General features: G+C 46.1%; 6 protein-coding genes across 6 annotated transcripts; 3 read left to right on the top strand and 3 right to left on the bottom strand.

The window, feature by feature from the left end:
- Positions 1 to 1478: 1478 nt before the first annotated feature.
- CCR75_001978 (uncharacterized protein) lies at positions 1479 to 5764 on the bottom strand (the record flags this gene model as incomplete). The annotated part of the gene is made up of 9 exons (XM_067960079.1): positions 1479 to 2137; positions 2211 to 2306; positions 2383 to 2464; positions 2544 to 2843; positions 2927 to 3255; positions 3327 to 4056; positions 4121 to 4289; positions 4605 to 4696; positions 4740 to 5764. The coding sequence occupies 9 exons, from the start codon at positions 5762 to 5764 to the stop codon at positions 1991 to 1993; spliced, it is 2970 nt and encodes a 989-aa protein (XP_067823911.1). The 3' UTR covers positions 1479 to 1990.
- An 890-nt stretch (positions 5765 to 6654) lies between these two features.
- On the top strand, positions 6655 to 16758 carry CCR75_001977 (uncharacterized protein; the record flags this gene model as incomplete). The annotated part of the gene is made up of 3 exons (XM_067960078.1): positions 6655 to 6822; positions 6905 to 7063; positions 7091 to 16758. The coding sequence occupies exons 1-3, from the start codon at positions 6777 to 6779 to the stop codon at positions 16756 to 16758; spliced, it is 9873 nt and encodes a 3290-aa protein (XP_067823910.1). The 5' UTR covers positions 6655 to 6776.
- On the bottom strand, positions 9555 to 19778 carry CCR75_001975 (uncharacterized protein; the record flags this gene model as incomplete). The annotated part of the gene is made up of 7 exons (XM_067960076.1): positions 9555 to 16192; positions 16274 to 16977; positions 17043 to 17187; positions 17269 to 17524; positions 17598 to 17761; positions 17827 to 19608; positions 19664 to 19778. The coding sequence occupies 2 exons, from the start codon at positions 19776 to 19778 to the stop codon at positions 18728 to 18730; spliced, it is 996 nt and encodes a 331-aa protein (XP_067823908.1). The 3' UTR covers positions 9555 to 16192; positions 16274 to 16977; positions 17043 to 17187; positions 17269 to 17524; positions 17598 to 17761; positions 17827 to 18727.
- On the top strand, positions 18034 to 18648 carry CCR75_001976 (uncharacterized protein; the record flags this gene model as incomplete). The annotated part of the gene is made up of 1 exon (XM_067960077.1): positions 18034 to 18648. One exon carries the CDS (start codon positions 18034 to 18036, stop codon positions 18646 to 18648), a length of 615 nt encoding a protein of 204 aa, XP_067823909.1.
- Positions 19779 to 20697: 919 nt separating the features above from the next.
- CCR75_001974 (uncharacterized protein) lies at positions 20698 to 22317 on the bottom strand (the record flags this gene model as incomplete). The annotated part of the gene is made up of 1 exon (XM_067960075.1): positions 20698 to 22317. The coding sequence occupies one exon, from the start codon at positions 22315 to 22317 to the stop codon at positions 20698 to 20700; it is 1620 nt and encodes a 539-aa protein (XP_067823907.1).
- Positions 22318 to 22549: 232 nt separating this feature from the next.
- On the top strand, positions 22550 to 23698 carry CCR75_001973 (uncharacterized protein; the record flags this gene model as incomplete). Its single annotated transcript, XM_067960074.1, has 1 exon — positions 22550 to 23698. One exon carries the CDS (start codon positions 22550 to 22552, stop codon positions 23696 to 23698), a length of 1149 nt encoding a protein of 382 aa, XP_067823906.1.
- Between the last annotated feature and the right edge of the window lie 1404 nt (positions 23699 to 25102).

The following is a 25102-nucleotide window of genomic DNA, read 5'->3' as shown; positions in this document are numbered from 1 at the left end:
CCCTCTTCGAGTTGTCAACACAACACGGACAGGGATCACCCCACGTGAGGCATAGAAGCCCAGCCTCACGTGACAACCGATGCAATTTATACTTTGCACCGGTTGGAGTTCGTTTCTCAAACTTGAAGCGAATCGCGTTAAGTCTTTATAGCCAGGCTTTGCGTCCAATGTCTTTGGCATTGCGAATGAACGCGCTCCAGTCTTGCATAAGCGAGACTTTATCTCGCTTGCCCAAAAAACCCAACTCAGCTATGCGTAAGGTATGTTGTTGCCACTATACCAGCGATGCTTAAAAAAGCATCGAGATAAAAATCTTCTCAGCGCGAAAGTTCTTCGCGCTGGGACCTAGGCCATGTGGCTTTGTCGCAATAAATAAATGATATTTATTGTGAGGAGTAGTTTCTCCAGACATGCTATTAATCAACCGTTCTGGCAAAAGCCACGGCTTCTTTTTAGGGGCGAGATGAGACATTTTATTGTCTTCACTCCCCTGAGTGGTACCCACTAAAGCTGGGGTACCACAAGAACTTTTATTACGATGGCTTACGCCATCACCACGCACAGAGATGAGTTCGGGTGACGGCACGGGAGACGGTTCTGGCGGTGAGAAATCATCCTCATCGTCGGACCAAACATGTTATATAGCACGCTATTAGCACGTCTATCCGATTGAGCCCCCTCATTCGAAGGCTCATAGTCAGCCGCCTGACGACAATCAGGCGACTCTTCCATTCTCGCCGAGTCGGCCATTTGTCCGACTCGCGTTCATAGTCAACCTCCAAAGAGGGGTTGCACTCATGTGGTGAATCACCACGTGCATTCGGAACATCTAGAGTTGTGCGAGTGGAAGATACTACGGTAGACGTTCCGTCTGCCGCAAGAGATAACAGTGCGTCACCCGCGGCTGCACGAACCGCAGCCGAAGGCGCAGCACTATCGACACCCCGCATGAGTTGATTCTTCATGCGATGGAATTCAAAATGATGGTTCTGACCAATCAACATCGTTTTAAAATCAAGTGGTCACATAGTGACTACTCCATCCAATGACAGTCAGAGTTAATGTCGTTTAAGGGAGGGGTGATGTAACGGGGTGTATCGTTACATGAAATTAACACTTTAAGGTTGTTAATTAATATATTATCTAAAAGGTAGATAATATTTGGAGGATATTATTTCAATAGTTAAATGTTCAGAAATCTTATCCAGGAATAGGTATAGACGATTATATCTATTTATTCCGCAGACTAATCAGCTGCAAACGTAAACAAAGAGATAGAGACAGATAAGATTTCAATTGCATGTTTAGTATAAACTCATAATTAGCATTAACAGATAGAAAGAAGAGAAATTTAATTATGTTAATAAAGATTTCATTTAATCCTCGTTAAGCTAGTTGTCTTACAGAGAAGTCTTCCTCTGCACGTACTAGTGTACGTGAAATAACGTAAGGCACCACTCGCAACTGAAATATGCGAAGTGGACTTGTACTGAAGCGAAACCAGTCGTAGTGCCCCGTTAAAGTCCTTTCCATACAGTCATTAGTATCAGTAACCAACGACATTACCAATAATTTCTTGTATGGCTCATTTCCTTGATAAAGCAGATATTCGACAGCTTGTAACCATCTTTTGGTCCCACCACACATTTCATCACCGCGTACAGCAATTAATATGAGAATGTAACGTAAAAGTACTTATGTTTATCATGTCGAGATACTCGTCAATTAATAATCACAAAAGCGCAATAAAGCGGCTTTTTATTTTCTTAAGTACGCAGCTTTTTCACTGATTGTGTGTTTCTCTATTAAAAGCTGCTGCCGCCAAGACACCACTTATACGAAAGCCAAAGCCCGTACTTGCATGTTCGTCTTAATGCCTTGAAGCACTCGGTGTGTTCTTTTTTCGATATACGAGAAATGAAAATGGAAGCCTGAACGTGCCAGCTGACCACTTGTAAGTCTTAATTCCATGTCGGTCAATTTATGATGTTTACGCCTTTAACTTCCAAAGTTTGAGCTTAAATCCAAAAAAGTCCGACGCAGTGGACGAGAATGCCGACAAGACCACGACGCGCGTAATATTGTAAAGCAGTGGGTTCATGGTTAGGCCAGACACCTTGTTAGGGGAATTGAGCTCCTATGAAACAATATGCAACAACCCGACAAAGTAAGCTTCAGTATTCCCATTGGTAAAAGTCAGATTTTCGTACTTTTAGCAGCTTGCACGCGAGTTTCAAGACATTGTTCGAAACCAGAAGCTTGTCTTTCTTATGAGGCTTGGCCAATAGACGGAGGTATACATTCATCTAATGACGTATCACACAAGCAGCAATCCCATTAATACTTGGCCACAAAAGCTCTTGTCAATACAGCATTTCAAACCTGTTCTGTCAAAAGGAGCGAAGTGTTTTGGTACTTCCGGTTAATATTCGAGCCGAGCATCATAAAGCGCAACATAAAGACACTGTGACACACACAAGACCAACGTGTTTCATTAGTATCTCTTTCTTCCAGCTTCCCAAATTGCCATGAGAAGTACGTACGTAGATAGCATGCACCACATGGCCACTTCAATGTGAACAATACTCTCGGGCGAAAGCGAAGGCGATCCGTCGGAAACGGCTTGCATGCCCATGACAACGAGAAGGACAAGAATGATCAAAAATGACGTCGACACAATCTCATCGGCTGCCCGTTGGCGTCCTTGCCGTTTTAACCACGTCCGTCCGCCTCGAAGCGAGATCCACGCTTTAATATTTACCACATTTTTAAGACGAAAGTGCGGCAATTTTGCCAAACGCGAGCGCCGTGACGAGGTCAGCGCAGTAAAACACTTGGCATATCTACGCGAAAATAAAAAAAAACATATCCAACAATGCGTTAAAAGTGCTATCGAAACACCTTTCAAGGCACTTTTGTTACGTACAAAAAGCGGCGGTGGTACGTGACTTCTGCATCTGCAAGTGCTGTAAACACAATAGACGCCAAATAGTACGTGGATAGCATGCATGAGATCGAAATGACCGAGGCACCCGACAGGAGCATTTGACAGTGTTGTAGCAAGCGATTTGTCGACAATTCCTTCAAGAATTGACAGATCCATACAAGCACTTCCAGTGGCTCTTGCGTCGTGGGTAAACAATCCATTTCTTGACATTGAATTGTACAGCGTAAAGCGAGTGGTACGACAGATAGTACAATCGCAGCAAATTCCGCTACTTTGCGATAAAACAGTCGAGGAGGCGTGGCTTTCACCTACAAAATTAATCCACAAGACCACATATAAGTCACAACCATATCAAGACCGTTCCCTCGATCGTCCTCACCTTGACAAGAATGGTATTACGAAGCTCCGAAATGGACATGGCACGTTTCACAGGGTAGCCATTCTCCCATACACAAACCGTTACGCGTCGTCGCGCAAATTGGTCGGCAAAAGTCTCTCGATCTACCGTGCCTTTGCTCCGTAATGGTACCCGCGGGGGTAATAATGGCACCGAAGATTTGCTTCCTAAAGGCCGCATTCGTTTCGGAGAAGCCGGTGCAGAGCTGCTTTGAGCAAACATGGCCGTACGAAGACTGACTTCGTCACTTGAAGACGACGAGCTATTACTATCTTCGTCACTCTCGGTACTGTCCGAATTCTCGGACTCAGCGAGGCCAGATCCAAGACCCGAGGCGGCATGGGAAGTATCGGACTCGGAGGTATCCACGAGGTCCGTTTGCTGAAGCAGAGGCGATAGGATTTTACACGGAGCATCGGTATCTGGTGCTTGCAATGCACTTGAGACGCGACCGTACCCAATAGCCACGAGAAGAAGCAACAAAATGGGAAACACGACTTCAAACGCATTGTGTGAAGACGTCTGTTTACGACAGAAGAGATAGATGCCAAGCGCAAGCGTATGTAAAAGATAAAGCGCCGTGGCTTTTTCATACATCCAGGGCTTTTCTTGCCAAAACGTGCGATGAAAGGGTAAAAAGAGCGCGCGGGTGAACCCTTCTTGAACAAGTTTGCGATCGTGGCTTGAGGGTTTTGTATGGAAAAGCGCAGACCTAGCAGCAAAAAAAGTCTTGTAAGTCTTGTGATCCTGTCCGTGCCAACTACAACTAAACGTACCCTTTGATCAAGTCAAAGTCAATGAGCTCACGTGTGTAATTCGTCTCGCGTTTCGAGCGCTGCGGCGGCTCCGTGATCTCGGGCGACGACTCGGCCTTGCGATGCAGTCGTTTCGAGGTGAAACGACGCGATACGGTGGTGAATTCGTCATCCATTCTACTAGTACGTGCTGCCAGAATTCGACAAATGGACCGCAAGGTACAATGCTCACGCACGTGTGCTCAACGAGTCTAATTGGGTAATGGAGTGCGGGTGTGTTCGCTGTCGCGACGAAGGAAAGCGCGACAACGCATACCTTTCCAAAGCGATTTCAAAACGGTCGACTTGACATACAATAAAAACGAGAACACGCAAGGTTCCTGGGAATATTTATATTTCAATATTATGACGTGACGACAATCGCTTAGAAATAGAAAATGTGAGGTCCGTTTGGTCCGACGGTTTGACGATTAAGTATTGCACACGGCCATGTGGCAGCACTTACATTCACTCACTGCCGTATTAGTCGCGCAATTTTTTTGTGACTGAATCGGAGTCGTATCATCTGTGACATGTGTCCCGCTGGAGCAAGTGTTCCTGTATAAACCGATCAATTAAGAACGATGGGATTGGCCAATACCCTACAAGTTCCAATTCTTCGGTTAAAGCTTGCGCCGTTTCGAGCGGCGAGCGAACCATTGGCGTCGGAAATAAATCCACAGGATTGCTACTACACCGTGGAGCAGAACTATGTGCGCTATAAATAGCAATGGATGCGTCCAGAAGCCACAAACGACGCGCTTCCAGCCCTGCCGCCGAGACGAAATGAGTCATCCGATAGCATGCAGACCCTTTTCCACTCACCTTGATTTCGCGACGTAGTAACGCGTCTGCCCCGTACTGAATTGACAAAAATTGCGCTACTTGAGCGGGTACGGGCTGTTTTTGTGCCGCATTGACACCATCGTAAACATTAACGAACTGGCGCTGAAGTGGAAACAACGACTTGCGCGGGACACAGCCGCCACAGCACATATGTGTCGTGTACGCCTGCAGGCCTTCGGAGCAACAAATAAGACTGTCTTTATCGTCATAGTCTGGCGGAAGTAACACTCGGTCGCGAGCTGCCGCGACCTCATCGCGAGTTAATTCCACGTACCAATAAATGTCCACCCACGTGCCAACGTCCGCGGTATCGTACACACGAATACAAGGATCGTGAAGCTTTGGGTCGGACCAATAGAATTCGTGGTTTTCCGTGTCGTATGTGAGCTTTACCTTGTGCGGAATCGCGTCTTCACGGTCGTAGGCCGTCAGTCCGACCGCTTTAAACTCGCTCTTCAGCGCCGAGATCTTGGCACAAGTGGCATTCATAACACCCATATCGACATCATATTCCCATGGAATTAAGCCCTTGTCTCGATGTACGCCTAAAAGCGTGCCCTTGTCGAGCCAATACTCGATGTCGTTCTGTTTAAGAATGCGCGCAGTTTTAGTCAAAAGCGTCGACATGTGCTCGCGGGTATCGCATTTTCCATACAAAAAGTGGACTAGCCGCAGCACTGCCGTTGCCAACAGGAAGAATAGCGCGCAGTATGAGACTTGCCGGAGCCGTGGTGTGCACGAACCCTCAGGCGCGGTTACAGGAACGCGATGCGGGAGCATACCTTCACTTCTTTGGTGATTTATGTAACCTTACATGCCTTAATAATAAGTCGCGAATTATGCAAACACTCAATTTTGAAATTACATGCTTTAATTTCTTCACACATACTTTCGACAGAAAGTAAAAATCGGGTAGATCACGAGACACCGATCTCCACAAGATAGCAATTCTATTCGTGATATCTTGGCTACGATCTCTTAAGAAAAGTTCTATAACGTCGTCTATTGCCCAGCCGTGATTTAATCATATGATTATATGCTGACGTCTCTACGTAAACGTTTTGCTCGTCTACCACCCACAAATGACTGCGTAGCTTACAATAGGAAACGTAAATCAGTACATGGATTCCTATACGCTTCAGCATAAAATTTCAACAATCTATTTTGGAATATAATTTCAATGTGCACTATATTTTATTTTCGATCAACAATTTTTTTTTTTATAATAGTGAAATGAGATGGTACGCAGTCTCTTTGGCATTGAGAAGCACGTTGAAGGTTGCTACAATCGAAATGAATACGCTTAACAACATGCTAAGACCTGGATTCGCCTGCGACGTTCAGTGGGACTGCATGACACAACACCCAGTTATTGCGTCACTGCCAATTCATTTGCGGTATGTACTTGATCTTTTGTGGCTACATGTATTTGTGCAACTGACTCGTTTAGATTAGTAGTATATGTAATGATGGAGAGACTTTAAGAAATCAGCAGCAGAAGCAGAAACGATTGAAAATGGTGCAATTTATTAAAGTTCCACTACTGCGTTACAAAGACCCTTTTGACACATTCAATTTAATATCACACGTCTTACGTTTAATTAAAAACAATCGATAAATGTACCCATCTCATAAACGTAGCCAATCCCGTAGGAAACGTGGCGGGTTCCCATTAATTCAGACCCGACGGGTTTAAAAGAGGGAGGACGCAAGCAGTACAGGAATTGGCACTCCCTCGACACATTCGCCTTCTCACGCGCCGCGCTTTCTTTCCTCCGTCATCCGTGCGGCCATGGAAGAATCGCCCGACACCGTCTCAGTCTTCCTCACAGAGCTCTGTACGATTCTCCCCCTTTTGATTGTCAAGTAGTATTTCCTCTGTCTCTGATTTCCATGCTGACCATCATTCTGCTCTCTTAGTGGGCGGCAAGGAGTACTCCAAAGCCGAAGCCATTCGTCTCTCTATCCGGCGTCCTTCACGACTCAAGACGCTTTTTACAAATATCGTTGGCGTGCTTAAAGAAAGCGAGCAACTTCGTGCACTTGAAGCACTTATAAGTCTCGTCCGCAGCAGCTGCGGTAATGTCGAAGCTTGCTCGACCGCAGGTCTTCAGCGTGAAATCCTTGGCTTCTTAAGTGAACGCGGTCTCTTTGCCGATCCGAATTTACCACTCACCGTGCTCAAGAAACTCCTACGCGTCTTTCTCTACCTCGCATACCACTCGGTCCATATCGATGACATTCAAGCAATGCTCGCTGTCTTTCGAAGCATGCGCATGGTTCACGAAGAACCCGATGATCTCGCCGTGAGCTACTACTTGTCCACACTCGAACTGATCGCGCGAGACTCGTTCGGTCCAGCCTCGTTCTTTGACCTTAATGGCGACGTTTCTGGACTCTTACTCCCCGTCCTTCCTGCATTTCCCAATAATGGCTACACGTTCTGTGCCTGGATGAAATTCGAACTCTTACCGGAAGACGTCGCGCCATTGTTTACATTCTGTGGCAAAACAGGCGTCGGAATCATGTGCTCCTTCCTACGCTCTTCCTTGATCCTCACGAGCTTTGACAAGCGCAAGAATGATGGTCATGTTGAAGTCCCGGATCTTGTTACCCCTGGCAGATGGCATTTTTTGTGTATTACACACACTCATCGTCAATTTCGAGGATCCAAAGTTGATGTTTACTTGAATGCGGAATTGCGTCAAAGCGTGCGGTTAGCGTACCCAAATACCGCGCTTATGGTTCCCGTTGTGAACGCTTTCTTAGCCATGCGTGAAAGCACTGGTGCGAATGCACTACGGATTTTATTGGGACCGACGGCGCTCTTTGGACAAGCGTTGCCGGCGAGTATTATCAATAATATCCGTAGTGTGGACGAATACGATGCGCTGGTGTTTCAATTTAATTCGTACATTTCGTCGTCGACGACGTCGTCGACGGGTGGCGTGAATACGACGTCAGGTACGACTGGAAGCACGAATGTCGCGGGAAATTCTACGGATGGGTTGCTATGGGCGTACGATGCTCGACATTGTGATCGATTAAAAGGAGTGTGCTATGATTCGAGTGGAAACAATTACCACGCCGCCGCCGCGAGTGCGGGGGTGCGTTTACGGCATGCTGGGACATTTAAACAAGCCGTGGCGCAATTAGGAGGTCCTTTGATCTGTATTCCGTTATTAGTGACGTCAACGACGGCAGCTGTATCAACAGTAAATGCCACTGCAACAGAGTCGACGGATTTGTCGTCCGAGGCTGTTGTCGCGATCCGGAACTCGCTTGCAGGAGCAAATGGTGCATTAACGACTCAATTCGATGAAGATTCCGACTTTTTGAAACAAATGAGTGACCTAATTGCCCGTCCCATGGGCGTACGAAGTATTCCGAAAGTCGTGCTACTTATTGCCGAAATCATGCGGCATTCGCTTGTGAACAAGTTTATTTTTCGACGCAGTCAAGGTGTTCGTTTAATGGCGCTTCTAATGCGGTCGTTACCTCCTCATTACTTGACGAACGACCTCTTTATTGCGATTGAACGCCTTCGTAGTGCTGTGATGTCAGACCAGATTTTAGCTGACGAGATTTACAAGTTTTTGCTCTTTAATTTTCGAATTTGGGTAAATGCACCCGTGGATTTGCAAGAGATTATGTTTGATAAACTGGAAGTGATTACGCGGAAGGATAGTAAGAAACTAAGCCCCGCTTCGACGCGTCACTTTTTGCGCTGTCTTTCGTGGATTTATTGGCGGAGTTCGACGTCGACGACTCTTCGCCGTGCGCGGGATTTTTCTCCTACCGAGATTGATCGTTTGCGAAATCGTGTGCTCGCGATGATTCGGATTGTACTGTGTGACTCATCTTCCTCCAAACTAATCGGGTCCGTGATCCCAGTACCTAGCAAGGGCAAAGAAATAAAGTCGCAGCTGTCTTACGAAAGCACGCGGACGCTTCTTTTTTGTATGATTGGTAAACCTAGTAATCCAATGATTCCAGGAATGAATATTGATGGTACACCAGTTCAAGAGATTGTAATAGGAACGAATGCAGGAACTGAGTCAGCAACGGTGTCGTCGCCTTCAAGGACCAAGAGCTTGCCTGAAAGCGACCTCGATGGGAGCGGATCGGTTGTTGAAAATGTACCAGAAGCGGATTTGCCAGACTTGGTGCAGCTACTTATTGAATTGTCGGTTGAATCAACTGCTCCGACAGGCATGTTGGACCTCTTTGGTCGATTAGGTGGCCTTCGGATCTGGTTGCCTCTGTTGGAGTTTTCAAATGATGTCATTCGTGTCATGACGTTGCGGTTACTACGTACGTATCTCTACTTGAAATGCGAATGCACGCAAGACCCAGAAATGGTCAGTCATCCTGATAAAATTCAACTTTCCGTGGGCGACGCCTATTTAATTATGCATTCTTTAAAACCGGAAGAACGACCTGTGTCCATGGGCGTGTATTCGGAGATTCTCCTCATGATTCTTGGTGTACAAGTGACAACCAATGATATGAAGGTGCTGGATGGCGTGACGGCAGCATACGATGCCTTGATTGACGAAAATGTTTTGACGACTGCGACAATCTGGCATGACAATATGATGCCGGCGTTCTTAGGTCTCGTACGGGCCAGCTCGGTGACGATACGTATGGTTGCGATTCGCCACCTTAAGATTATCTTTGCGTCGTCAACGGTTGCTAGCTCAATCAATCGCCACGTGCTGATCTTTGGAAGCATTTCAAGCATGGGAGGCACGGCTACGGAATCCTCTACGACGGAGCAAGTCCCGATTATCGAAGCCATTTTAAGTCTTCGTGGTAATCCTCACGGTCATTCTGAGAATTTATTGGCGCTACCGTCGTCGCTTTTTGGTATCGAGTTGCATGGATGTCCCAATGTCCCCATGAGTCGTTTGCGAGACATGGTCTTGAACACGCAAGAACCGGATGAGGTGCGTGTAAATGCACTGTATTCAATCATTGTTCAAGACGACGTTGATTTCGTGCGCGGTTTATTGGCACTCCATGGCGATGGGGACCGTAAGAAGCAAGGCGTGAGTGCAAGCTGTTTTAACGACATGTCGAGTCGTATGAAGCTCGCACTCGTGGAGTTAATGTCTGTATGCCAGCCAAGTGGCTGCGTAGATTTCATTACGCTCATGTCTTACGATGTGATTTCATCAATGATTTGTTTAGAAGTCAAAACGAACGAAATGGCGTGGTTCTTGCTTCAAGACCCGTTTACAACATTATCTCGTTTTATTACGTCGACACAAGAATTAGAAGTGGTCGTTGTCTCTTTGTTAAAGATTACACTTGACAAAATGAATGAAATGCTGTCTGCTGAGATGAATCTGCGGTTTAATGAAGGAACGCCGTCACGTGAATCAATTTTATGGCGGAATGCCGAAAGTCTTGCGTCCCTTGCAGCTGCAGTAGTACTTCACTATGACCCCGATACACTTGGTCAAATCGATCCAAGTCAATTACTCAACAGTAGTGGATTGGAAGATGAAGCGGATATTTTAGTCTTTTGGAAGTGTGAACGCACGATCTGGCACGAAGCAGAACTAGTCGATTCAATTCTTGGAATCTGGCAGCACTTTGCGTCGCACTTTCACTCGAATTCCGACGCGAGCTTTGCTCGGCGGTCAAGTACTGCCCACCGTCGTCATAGCGCAGCTCTTCGGCCCATGGAGAATGGTCTCCCCAGCCCACCTTCTTTAAGTTCTGCCGCTCGTACGAATACCGGCCCAATGCTTGGATTTGGATTTAATCTTCCGGCAATGAATGTCGCGCCAAGTGCTCCAGCAGTGACGTCTCCGCCCACGTTGCTGCCAGGAAAAAACAACATCACCGCAAGACCTCATCCTGGTGGTCCAATGCGACAGATTCTGCAGCTATTATTACGATGCTTGTACCTCGTGCTTATTTCTGATGACTATGAGACCGCGGCTACTAGTGAAGGCAGCGAGACGGACGAGCTCTCGTCCGTCAAACTTCGCCTTCCTGCGAACTCGGTGTTTTTTCAACGAATTAATAAGCTCGAGTACTTTATTAATGCCATGGGATTGGGCCATGACATTGCACAATTTGAATCGTGTTTCGCGCCTTCTCGCTCGAATTCGAACGGCACGACTTCTTCGTCTGGTTTAGTGACGGCGAGTAAGAGCGTCAAGGCTGTACCGGGTGACGAAACGACGTTGTTGTTGTGGCTTATTCCTGAACTATCGTCACTAATTGACCGTGTACGACGCAAGAGTTGGTCGGAATCGGCTGTGAAACTCGCGAGTATTTTGGCCTCTTTAGTGTCCGAGCCGTTGCGATCGTCTGACCAATTGGCCCAAGTACTCGCTCGTGAGGAGTTTATTACAAACAATCAAGAAGTACGTCGTCGGGATCGCTTTTACCACGAACAAATGGCCCACGCCCGTGACATTCGTGCTCTGCGTCGTGTTGGAATGTTTACCGAAGAAGCAAATGAGAAAATACGAGCAAAGCATGAATTGGCACGAATAAGTCAATTTACGCGCTCGTCGGCGTCATTAGGCACGTTATCGAGTGAAGGACAAGACCATGTGTGGCTAGAACGTGTGAAAGCCAAGGATATTGATGACTGGATGAAACTCCGTGTCTTGGCCAAGTGGGGCGTGCGTCATGTATGGGGAGTTAAAGAGGAAGCGATGGGGAATTCCGTGGGGGAAGATGGCACGATCATTGGTCTTTGGGGAGACAATGAGTTCTGGCGCGTGGATATTTATACATCAAGTAATTGGATCCGCTGTCGTCTCCTCCCGGATACGGACGATACGATCACTTATCGCTACGGCACTACACTGTCGTCTTCAAGTACACGTCATGAAATGCTATCCGATGACTTGACAATGCCGTCAGTAGATGCGATTGTCGTCGATGATGCAACAACTCTTGTAGATTCCGGAGAATTAATTGAACACGTGTTTGAAGAGGAAGAAGATGACGATGAAAGTCATACGATGAGTAGTGGTGGCGATGGCGACGATTCGGAAGTTCTCGAGACGGATGAAATGGGCTATGTTGGATTATCACAACGCATTAGTGACGTGGGGTATCTCGATGACTACGCTACTGTCGCATTACTTCATGATCGTCGTAGCGCTAACGATCGTGTCGCGCGCACCAAGCTACAAAATCGAATTCACAGTAGTGAATTGTCAAGCGATGTCGTGGGGTTTACATCACGCGTAGACGCAGCTGGACGATCGTCGGAGTTTGTTTCAACAGCGCCATTAGCACCGCCACCCCTTGAAGGAAGTACGAATGGTCCTTTAGAACCTTCGTATGTCCGAGACCGTCGAGCTGTATCCGTCGACGTCGCTACGACAGTCAAGTCAGCAAAAGGACGCATGAACACCATTTCCACGCGCTTTTCCACGAGCATTAAACGTCTCGCTAGTGCGCGTTCCACGACTGTATTGGCCTCTTCAGGCTCGGACACATCTCAGTCGCGTCGAAGTCTCTCGAATGTGTCGGAAGATGGCGTCTTTGTACACGAGTCGCAAAATTCGACGTCTCCAGAGACGACTGGAGACGACCGAATGGCTGTCACGACTTCTACCAATGAAGTGTCTAAACCAACGAGTCCTAAAGACACGAGCTCGTCAACCATATCGACACCACGCGTGACAAAGAAATTGCCAAGCAAACACGAACATTGGAAAACGTTAGGCGCTCCATTTCGTACCAAGGCGTATTTAGTGCTTCCATCTGGTGTCTTGGTACACGGCGACCTTCGTATTGGCATTGCGACGATTGTATTTGAAGGAGAACGTGTTGTCACGATGCTTGGGATTGCTGAAGCGTTTAAATCAAACGACGACGGCCACGCGGCAGCACGACAACAAAGCGCTCAACGGCTTCATGAAGCCTACGTGTCTCAAGTCAAGCGACGTGTATGGGGCGTGCGTGTCATTCGTGTCATTCATCGACGACGATTTCTGATGGAAAGTCAAAATGGACTTGAAATCTACTTTGTGGACGGAAGTTCGTGTTTCTTTGGACTCGAACACATTGGTGAAGCCGATTTGGTGTATGCGACTTTAAAAGAACGCAAACCCCCTTGTCTTGCGAAATGGGGAAAACGACTCTTAACAGCGGATCGAATGTTGTCCAAGAGCAAGTGGACCGACATGTGGATACGTCGTGAAATTAGCAACTTTGAATACCTCATGGCATTAAATGTCTCGGCGGGACGTTCGTACAATGATCTGGCGCAGTATCCCGTGTTTCCATGGGTCCTGAAAGACTATGAATCAAGTGAATTACGTTTGGATGACGAAGACACGTATCGGGACTTACGACGACCAATTGGTGCACAAACACCGGAAGCCATTCAACGAGCGCGTGCGACATTTGAAAATTCAGATCCAAACGCGCCAATTCCTGCATTTCATTATCCACATGCGTACTCGCACATGCAATCGGTCTTGTATTTCTTACTTCGTCTTGCGCCAATTACCAGTGCCGTCCTTGGAAGTGACGAGCAACAACTTCATCCGAAAGCGGTGCATGAGCCCACGTTTGACTCGATTGCAGAAGCTTTTCATATGAGTACCCACGATGAACGTCATATGTTTGAACTCCCCCCCGAGTTTTTCTACTTGCCTGAATTGTTTCAAAGTGCGCGCAACAAGACGCTTGCACGCCATTTTTTTACACCAGGACAAGACTATAGCACGACCGCAGGACTTGCACGAAACGTTGTGCTTCCACCGTGGGCGTCGTCACCGTATGAATTCGTACGACTCCATCGTCTCGCCCTTGAAAGTGATTACGTCTCACGTCATCTTCATCATTGGATTGATTTAATTTTTGGATACAAACAAAGTGGCACGCCTTCAATTGATGCCATGAATGCATACCATATTGCGTGCTACCCCGAACGGTTGGATCTTAGTACATCGAGCGACGGCGTCCGTGCGAAATTAGTTCAGCGTGGTACGATCCCGATGCAGCTCTTTCGAAATGCCCATCCGGCACGAATGACACAGGATGAATCCCTTGAAGCACGTTATCCGGCTTCCCATAGCATGGCCCTCCTCTCTTCCCGTCGACAAGTGCGTCGATATGACCTGTCGTCAAAACATACAGCTCCAGTCACGAGCGTGCGTTTTTCCAATGCAGTCAATCACGCGGTCGCCTTAACAGCCTTAACCGGATCAACGCCTGGACTTGGAAGCGGTACGGGCATGGGAGCACATAGTACGAGTAGTACGGACCACGGCATTGTCGTGTATACGACTGATAGCGATGGCGTTGTCTTAGCAAAACGCTACTTGAATGCCGTGCCCGACACGGTACGTTCGTGTCCATTCTCCATGGTGGATGTCGATCAATGGTGGAAACTTCCCGCGGGCTGTCTCGTAAGTGAAGGAGTCGTGTTTTATGAACAAATGATTAGTTGTGGGTACTGGGATGGAAGTTGGCGCATTCATTGGGCTGCGGACGGAGAACTCTTGCAACGCATTGCGTTTCATAAGAAACCTATTTTATGCATGGCACGTAGTGAAGATGATTTTACAGGAGACTTGGCCGTCGCATTTGGAAGTCAAGACTGTACGGTCTCCGTCTGGGCATTGTCAAAACTCTCAGCGTCACGGTCTCGACGATTGTTTCTAAAGAAAGAGCTACCAGTGGGAGGATTGCCATGGGTATTGCTCGTCGGACATACGCGTCCTGTTGTTGCGGTCGCTTTAAACGTCGACTTGGATGTCGTCGTGAGTGCTTCCAAGGAAAATATCGTGTTACTCCATTCACTTCGTGGTTCCATGGCTTTGCATGCGCTCGCACTCACACCAGGACCTTTTGAGACGTCGGTCATTGCACACCTTGTGCTCTCCGCTCAAGGCGATACCCTCGTGCATTCCATTACAACGCACCAGCCATGCCAAAGTCGTCGGTATTCTCGTGCAAATTCGCTCTTTTCCGATGACAAGGCCCAACTTACCGTTGGTGGCCTTGTCGGAACGACCACTGGCAGTATGGTCGCTGGAGCTTTATCCAGTAGTGGTTACGTCACCCCAAGTGAATCAAGCGACGATCGTTTTGGCCAACAAGATGGCATGGACCAACAATCCGAGCTCTATGTTGTTTCTATAAACGGTCACGTGGTTTCGCACGACAAGCTTGTGACAAGGGACGAATCCACCGTGGAACACGAGAAAAATACAAGACCACAAGTTCTTTTAGAACGTGGCGTCTTGTTTACACGGTCGGGCGAGTACCTTATTACCGCATGTACTACTGGTGTCGATGCTGCCGTCGAAGTACGTAATGCTGGAATGCCTGGCTCCATTGTCCGTCGTATTGAATGTCGACGTGTCAATGCGACCCTCACGAGTCTAAGTATGGGTCACGATGAACGTTGTATTGTCTGTGGCTATAGTGACGGTGCCGTTGTGGCCTATGCGCTTCATTTTGGCATTGCCGATGGATGTAAAAGTCTCGTGGGACTCGATAAACAAGCACGGGAACGGGAACGTGCAGCGTTTGCCCAAGCCACGAAACGGGATTTACTTCGACAGAAACGACGGGAGGATTTTATTCCGACTTTTTTTCGTGGACATTCTATCCCGATGGAACAAAATACATTATGGGTATCCCGTCAAGGAAAATCAAAGGTCCCTGATGCCTTGTACTTGACAACGATGCAAAAACAATTTGCTTTGTTGAAACAAACGTGTAATAGTGGTGACGACACGTACGAACGATTGCTACGACGTCTATGGGACGCGCTTTATACCCGTTCATCGTGTTTATCTAGCAACGAAAAAGCAATGACAAGAATGGTATTTGAACGCGTCGGGGATACTTGGAGTCGATTGGGGTTTCAACGTCCGGATCCGACTACGGATTTTCGTGCCGGAGGAATGTTAAGTCTCGATTGTTTAGTCTACTTTGCGTCACATTATACGATTCAAGCAGTGCGTATGGTCTCGAGTCAAGTCCCTGGGTCCCATGCACACACGTATCCATGGGGACCAGCGGGAATTAATCTCACGTGTATGGTTGCGCGTTTGTTTTGGAAATTTGATGGGGAACTCGTACGAGAGCAATTTATGAATTGGCCATTGTTTGAAACGGAAGAAGCGTTTCGTCTGGTGTTTTCTGAAGTGTTTGTCTTGTTTGATTATCTTTGGAATGAAATGAATGCAAATTATGGCAACTTTACTAGTACGTGTGGTGACAAAAAGGATACGAGGGCAAGATTGTATGAAAAACTAATTGTGTGTGTTTGTTTGTGTTTTGATGTAGTGGTGATTCAAGCAACAAGTGATCGGATTCGAAGTGTGTTGAATGAAACACCCGGCGATTTAAATGGCGTGCTTCTGGCATTACGAGCACAAAGTGTGTCCGTGGTGCCAACGCGACGAAAATCGGTAGAGGAGGTGGCAAGTCAACCACTTGCGAGGAATTGTACGCGTCACGAAGGTTTGACTGCGTCGGATGGTACGAGGTTTCAACCTTCTACGCCTCCTAGTAAATCCTCGCGGTCCACGTGGTCCTTTACGACTCGATTGGGTCTTGGCAACACGCACGCAAGTAGTTGTGGAATGGATCCTGTAGAGACGAAGACACTTGTTGCCACGACGACCGAAACAAGTACTAAATCTAGTCTCAAGTCAAGTACTGGGCCAACGACGGCCTTATTGGTGCCAACTGGCCCGGATATCTTTGCAGGCAATGATTTTTGTGAGTTAGGAAACCCAAGTGAAGATCCATTTGCGTGTTTGTTGTAAAACACAAAGAAAAGAATGTATGAAAAGTGTAGGCAATTGTGTCTTGTTGAGTTGAAGATAAAAAAAGGGGTTTTATTGTTTGTAAAAGAGATTGTCTATGGGTATGTCATGGTTTGCAATACGTCGAAAGACGGCAATGTATTTGTTGCCACCGCCACGGGCAACTTTTTGACCTTCTTCGGTTTCCATTGTCATGGCTTGGACACATGGATCGGATTCCTAGTGAATGGTAAGGAAATGAAATGAGGAGTTTCATGGCGTTAACAAGGACTTGATGCACGTACGAGTTCGTCGTCTGGGATTCGCGTAAAACACGGATGGTTTGTGCACTTTTCCACGTGCCAGTGATGCAATTCTTCGACGTCGGTGATCGTGTAAAGAATGCCACCAGGAGCTAGTAAATAGGCATATTCGGCCAGTAAAGGAGTGCTGCAACAGTTGACCAACAAAAAAATGGGTTACTTTTGCACCATGGGCTTGAAAAAAAAAGACCTATTTTTCATTTCGTACTGAACAATTCGACGACGGTGCAAACGCGCTTTAAATTGCGGATCCGGGAAACAAAAGAACATTTTCGTAATTTGACCTTTGTGGAAATAGTGCGGAAGGTAACGCATAGCGTTCGTGCGCAGAGCTGATACGTTTTGATATTGACCAGGGGATGCCGTCCGAAGCGCTTCAATGCGAAGGCGCACGTATTCAGTCACTTTGGCTCGAATTTCGAGAGCAAGGGTCAACTTAGTTGGAAACAATTCCGCTAATTTTACTGCCAAAGAAAACAGTCAATAGCCCATTTTCTTGTTGCACATACATTCTGATATAATTGCCACTTGACAAACCTGTTAGTCCCCCAAAGCCACAGCCAATGTCCAAAAAATCGACACTTCTGTTACGCAAATACATTTACAATTATCCACAAATTTTTGCTAATGCAACAAGTTTTTACGGATGTTTAATTCCTGGAAAATGAGGCGACCAATTCATGTCATATGGTGTCCGAGGACTATCAAGAGGCAAGAAAACATTCACTACTCCTCGTTCTTTAAGCAAATACTCGAGTGGGCTTACTAGTCAAAGCAGTCATTATGCGACAGCGGGTTGCAATGGGCTCGGGACCGGAAAAACTTTTTTTGCGGAAGCTTGTTTAGTGTCTGCTCGTCCTCGGCCACAACGTCGTTCATAGTTGCGTCCACCCAATCGGGAAAATACGTTTCCCTCGATTTTATGACTGCTACAAATTAGGCTCAATTTTACGCAAATGTTTCAATTGCTCTTATGGTGTCTAAAACCTCATCCATCACGGTTGACAATTTGCCTATCGGCCGATGTGACGAGTGCACGGACGACGGGTTGTACCTTGACCGCGTATTGCTCACTCACTTTTCGCTCCGAGTATGCATCAACTGCAAACAGGACCGTATAATGCGTGATGGCGCGTTCGAGTTGCTGTCCAAGTCTCGCGCTCGGGCCGAGTATGCCCTTCCTGATTCTGCCTTCATCGGTTTGCCTTATTTAAGCAAACCTAATCCTCGACACGAAGCTTTTGCACCCTTGCAACTTTATTTGCGAAAACAGCTTGTGCAAGAAGCTTACCGTTTGTATGAAGACGAAGATGGTTTGCAACGTGAAAAGCAAAAACGAAAAAAACGGGCGTTTAACTCGGCTGCAACTCGAACAAATCATTTATTAAAGAAACAACACGTGCTCAATCAAAACCAAGGGGCAACTCAAGAGCCACAAGCAACTGACAAGCCTAAGAAAGCGCAAATTGTATTGGCTGCAGATACCGATCATCGTCATGTCTTCGGAGCGGAGACATTCGATAAAGAATCGAACAATTGGACCAAAACGTGCATTTGTGGTCTTTTGGTCAACTTTGAAAAGTGGTAATATAAAAAGAAGACAAAAAGCGTGTGGATAAAAGAATTAACAAAACGACCCATGCATTTCGTAATTAATCATATATATTTTACTCCCATCGTTGACTTTGGCCAATCAAGCCTTTGTAGCAAGCAGTAAAATACACTGCCAATCCTGTTAGCGCGGCCACACGCAAATTCGAAGTCATTGCACTTGATGTTGCCAGTGCCACGTTTGCCGTTTTTTGATCTTTCCATCGCACGCCACATACATTCACATAACTAAGACAACAATAATATTTCGGATGCTCGTTTTCATTTGGAAAAGTCTGTGGCAACACAAACGTTTGCGCCTGTTGCCGTCCCATCAATGTCACGCGCATAATCGTCTTCGTCCCAATGGCCACTTTTTGCCCTAAAGAAAATTCTTGCAATTTCATTTCATTTTCAACGACAAATTCACCCGTGGCAAAAAATGGCTCCAACCGCCACTTTAAAACATCTTGTGGCCGTATGCTCTTCTCATCATAAAATGCAAAGTGGACTCGTTTGGGGGCATACGTGGGACTCTGAGGATGCCAAAACACTCGATATGGCACGATTTGCACGGCACTCACGACACAAGGGTGCTGGAAAGTGTACTCAATAAACTCATTGGCATTCGGATTCGTAGACACGGAACTGCTCCAGTAGCACGAATCCCCTACAGAACAGCCACAACAATGCTGCAGTCGCTCTCCAGTACGAATGGCATCGTTTGCATCGTCCATTGTGGCCATTTGCAACGCCATCCAACAGTGGGAATGCGTGAGTGTATTTGCCGGCGATTCACTCGGTCGATCGGCGGAAGAAAAGGACTGAATCCCACTCAACAAATGCTGATTTGCCATGGAAGGACATTGGGCCACACATGCGAGGGTTTTCCAATTATGTGCAAGGTTATACGTGTTGCCATACGCCACACAAGTGTCTACGAGGTGGCGCCAGAGTTCTACAGACGACAAGTGAGGCAACAACACGGGATTTCAGTGCGAAAAAAGACGCACCGTGTTGCCGCACGAGCGCTAGGAAGGACGTCGAAACTTGCTCGGCGGCATGCAACGCCGCGTGGTCTAGAAGCTGTAGAATGTGCAGCTGGAGGACGCCGGGCAACTCGTGCATGGTGTGTTTTGTTTCAAGTTGCCTACTGTCGGTTGCAAGGCAAAAAAAACCGTTGTGTTGCCGGTTTTTTGTACAACTTGACGAAGCGAAAAAAAGATAAAAGCCATTTTTTTCTTTTGGTATTGAAGAAAGAAAAAAAGATGCGATTTGAGAAAATCGAGCCGTCAGATTAATGCAGCAATTGAATGATAACAAAGTTGCTGCTGCATCGGATGATTGATCGAGGATTTTGATATCCTTGACGTATCTTTCGTCTGTGAGGGGCGCAATCGGTTGTCAAATGTTTGTTTATTCACGTTTTCACAAAAGTTATAGATCTACTTTTCGTGGTGTCACTTTTTTTATATATTTTGGTTTGAGCTTTTTTTATCTTCAAACTGTATTTTAGTCCTATACTGATGAAGCGAGAACTATCAAAATTTCAAAACATGTCATACATTTTGCAATAAATTGTTCAACGGTACAAACTTCAATAATATTGTCATCGCTACGTTGTGTTTTTTATTAATTTCAGCTTGAAGATTGTAGAAATCGGGAATGAAGATCTTCTTGTCTCATAATATCCATTTTCGATGAGAAACGAAATACGTGCGAGAAATGGTGGCCATAGGTCCCCATACTGATAGTTGTAAGCAGCCATTGTTGCCATGAATCTCCGATAGCGGTCACGAGCACAAATCGTTGATGCAAGATGTTTTAACGTACCTTGGTTATGAGTGTAATGGTTTATATGGAACTTTATGCATTTAATTCCGCTTCACTACGTCGGAACACTATCTTGCGCATATTTTGTTGCTTTAAAAATAGAAAAACATCATACTACCACAATTGGGTCTTTAGATCAAAACTTTTAAAGCCGGCAATTGACATTTTATCAATTACCTTTAAAGTTAACCCCATAAATATCAAATTCTCAATTTTAGCCACTCAAATCGCTTGTTTCTTTTCCTTCGTAATCTTCGGCACTTGGCTTGCGAGAACGTCGTCGCGTAACGTGTTGACGACGTGTTGCTTGCACCTCTTCCGAGAGCTGTCGAAGCGTAAAGTTTGAAAACACTTGTTTCGTGGACATATGCATGCCCGTCATGGGCGAAATGGCACTATTTGTGAGCCACTTTTGAATCGCGTCGCGCTCGTAGCTATGGCCATCAGCAGCTACGACTGGATCTAGCATAGGACAGCCCGTAATCGGACAAATGAGCTGCTCCGGCACAGCGTCTTCGTCTTGATAGCACTCCAGATCCGACTCGTCCAGATCGTCGTCCACAGCCACGCAATCCGCTGTAAATGCACTGACAATACGGCCACGATGCATTCGCGGGCCGCAATCGATTACATTGTCATCGTACCCCTCCGTTTCAAGTACTTGATGTGGTGCACACCAATATACCCTTTTAAACTCGTGCTTCAATTGACTATAGGCGTCCTTCGTACTCGTCTTTAACGTCTGCACTCCAGACGACACGCCTGCATGCCATCCTTCTTGAATACTTTGAATCACAATCGCATACGCTTGTGCACCAAAGAATGCGACAAAGGCCATGGAATTTTCCAGCTGTTGCCGTCGAGTTTCCGGCACGAGGTGCCACAAGTGGTGCGCACCGGTAATGACGCGAAGTTCGCTCAAGCGCATCACATGAGTCTGAAGCTGTGTCGAGGCATCGTGTATTAACGACGGACGGTGGACGATATGGAGTAAATTCCGATGCAATTCGAATCGTAAAGGCCAGTCTTCGGGGCTCCGAGTCTCCACCAAGACTTGGTCTTGAAACACCTCAAGGACCTCTAGACGTGCGCTGATTGGTAGAATCTTGGCATAATAGTGCCGGCCACCAAACCCGGTTAAACGCATGAGATCGCCTTTGCGAGGTTCTACAAATTGCGACGTGGCCGAGACGTCAAAAGTGAGTGCAAGTTGCAACTGACCAACATTCTCGTCATCTTCGTTAACAAGGTGGTACCATCCTCGTGCACTTGAGACATTTGACATGAGACATGACAACAATGGGACGACAACAGCACCAATGAGTGGATCGCGTAAGGACGACGACGCGTCACGCGGGGTGTCCGAGCGATGAAAGACTTGAACATTTAATTCGGGCGTGCATGGACAGTACTGTCGATACCCCAATACAGCATTTGCCGCAGCAAGAGCATCCCCGGTATGTTTACGAGTAGTGTACCCCCCTTTATTCTTCCCGAGGGGATATGTTTTGTCTAAAGTCCTTGTAAGTTCTTCCGATTGAAAAACGTCGGCCTCTGTTGGCAATGGTACATTTAATCGAGCAGTTTCTTTCCAGCTTGGATTTAAATCGTGAAGTTTCACAGTCGATACAAAGCGCTCTTGATCGAGTGATAGCACGACGTACGGATTTGCGTACGATGAGGTCCATTTCAAAAGACTTCCAAGCACCGCTGGCGGCAAATTCCGCGCGCCGATAATATCCACACTTAGAATACCAGCAGATACTTGCGCTGTTGACGCTGTGGTGCCCTGCGTACTGCTAGTTTCTCGAGAACTTGCGCTGCAGGAGGCCATGGTGAGAATGAATTGAATACTGAGAACACGCGATCTGATTCGAAAGCCTTTTTGTGAAAAGTGGCCATAATTTTGGGATACAAAGAACACTCGAGAGCTTGTTTTGACCGTTTTATTGCCTATATACTGCCAAATTGGGGCTATGCTTCATGAGAGTTTTGGATCTTTCAAGTAGCTTTTAATTGGTCAAAAAAACTCGTGAGACCGAATTGAAAACCCCCCAATTGCAACGATGTCCTTGAATAGAGAAGCAACGGAGCATGACAAGCTGCTACGTGCCAGTGTGCTCCTCCCAAGTCCGAACGTTGATCACCGCCGCCATAAGTCTTTCGACTGGCTACTGGGCGTAACATTTCTCGTGGCCGTTGCCCTCATTTGGACATTCGCAAGTGTCCTCGTGCAATTTATTTTTCACGATCTGAGTTTTCACGGTCCCTTCTTTCTCTCGTACGTTGGGATTTCGCTCTTTTCAATCCATTTGCCACTTTACTATATATCCCACATCCTGTGGCCAAAAGTAAAAACTTATGTTCAAAACAAGCCCCCGCAACTCCGACTCAGTCCCCCGCTCCATGATACCGGTAGGCAAGCCAGTTACCGTGAAATTGGTTACATTAGTGCCCAAATCTCGCCCCTTTGGTTTCTCGCAAATTACACGTACAATGAAAGCCTGAACCTCACAAGTGTCTCGAGTAGCACCATTGTGAGTTCTACCTCCACGGTCTTTACGTTCCTTCTTAGTGTCATGGTATTACATGAACCATTTGTAAAAATGAATGTCATGGGCGTAATTGTGTGCCTCATTGGAAACCTTACGACTATCCTAAACGACACAAAAGTTGCCCAAGGAACAAATCCCGTCCTTGGGGACTTTGTTGCCTTTTTTGCAGCATTTATGTATGGTGTCTATACCACCGCAATTCGTGCGTTGATTCCCCATGAAGAACAAGTGAATCTGTCGTTATTCTTTGGTTTTGTGGGTCTCATTAATATGATCGTGTTACTCCCCGTGGTGCTTTGTTTTCATATTACAGGAATTGAATCCCTTCGTTCCTTGTCCTTTGAGATCCTCCTTCTCATGGGCGTAAAAGGACTCTTGGATAACGTCTTATCGGATTATCTCTGGGCACGTGCGGTGTTCTTAACGTCGCCTACAGTGGCGACGGTAGGACTTTCATTAACAGTGCCAATGGCCCTTGTTGCGGATTTTTTATTTCAACGAATTGTGCCGACAATGGTGACAATAATGGCGTCAATATTGGTCATTCTGGGCTTTGTACTCGTGAATCTTGGGACGAAAACACACCCGGATGACGAGTATTTGCAACCATTTAAGGACAAATCCGAGACAAACTTTACTGGCATTTTGGCAAATAATTAAATGGTGGCAACATTATGGAGATGATCGAGATAGTGGTTAAAAGGAGTTTTCGACTTGGATGCAATTATTTTGGTATTGGAATTTTTAGGGCGAGTTTGGAAAGTTTTGGCTTGGTGATGGGAAATTTCTTTTTAATAATGAGGTTCGAGATGTTTGAAGAAATTGAAAAAAAAGTGTAACCGCTCGACTGTTTTGTTTTTTTAGTTTCATAATTTGCGCTTGATTTTAAAAATATTCATTGATACTTTAAGAGTGAAGCCAGGTACCAAAAAAACAGTATATTATTAATAGAATTACGCATTTATTAGTAAAAGTTTCGAGAGACAGTTTGTATTTGCACCCTTGTCCGTGCAAGTGGTAGGTTACCTTCATACCTATGACCACTTTGTGGACGGTACGGAAACACCGCAGAATAAATTGTAACGGAGTAGCCCGTTTCGAGATGATTATTACCTATACGAGGGAGAAGGAGGAAGGATTGGAAGATCTTGTCGGCAAGTAATACAACCTTAAGCTATAGAAAGCAATGGGCTCCCGTGACATGCAGTGTAACGGGGCACTGCGACTTGTACTGTTTCAGTACAAGTCCACTTCACACTGCTTCAGATGTGAGTGGTGCCTCTCGTTAAGTAACGTACACTGTACGTGCAGAGGAAGACTTCCCTTAAGACAAGTTAACTTAAGGGTAAAATGAAAACTGTATTAATATAGTTAAGTGTCTTTGTTAATCTATCTTTGTAAATGTTGTCTTAACTATAAACTAATACTAAACATGTAAATGAATTCTTATCTATCTTATCTCGTAACTCTCTTTGATTACTTCTACAGCTGATTAGTCTGCGGAATAAATAGACATAATGGTCTATACCTATTTATGGATAAGAATTCAGGAAATTACTATTTAAAGTAATTTCCTCCAAATATTATCTACCTTTTGGATAATATTAATTAACAATCTTTTATTGTTAATTTCATGTAACGATACACCCCGTTACATCACCCCTCCCTTAAACGACAATCACTCTGAATGTCATTAGGTGGAGTGGTCGCTAAATGACCACTTAATTTTTAAAATGATTTTGATTGGTCAGATCCATCATTTTAAATTCCATCGCATGAAGGAACAATTCATGCGGGGTGAGGATAGTGTTGAACCTTCGGCTGCGGTTCGTGCAGCCGCGGGTGACGCATTGTTATCTCTTGCGGTAGACGTTCCGTCTACCGTAGTGTCTTCCACTCGCACAACACTTGGTGTTGCGAGTGCACGTGGTGATTCACCACGTGAGTACGACCCCTCTTTAGAGGTCGATTATGAGTGCGAGTCGGACGAAATGGCCGACTCGGGGAGGATGGAACAGTCGCCTGATACCCGTCAGGCGGCTGATTATGAGCCTTCGAATGAGA

This window comes from Bremia lactucae, linkage group LG11 (genome assembly GCF_004359215.1).
Source record: "Bremia lactucae strain SF5 linkage group LG11, whole genome shotgun sequence".
NCBI lineage: Eukaryota > Oomycota > Peronosporomycetes > Peronosporales > Peronosporaceae > Bremia > Bremia lactucae.
Note: the sequence above shows the minus strand (reverse complement) of the source record. Positions and strands in the feature narration are given on the sequence as shown.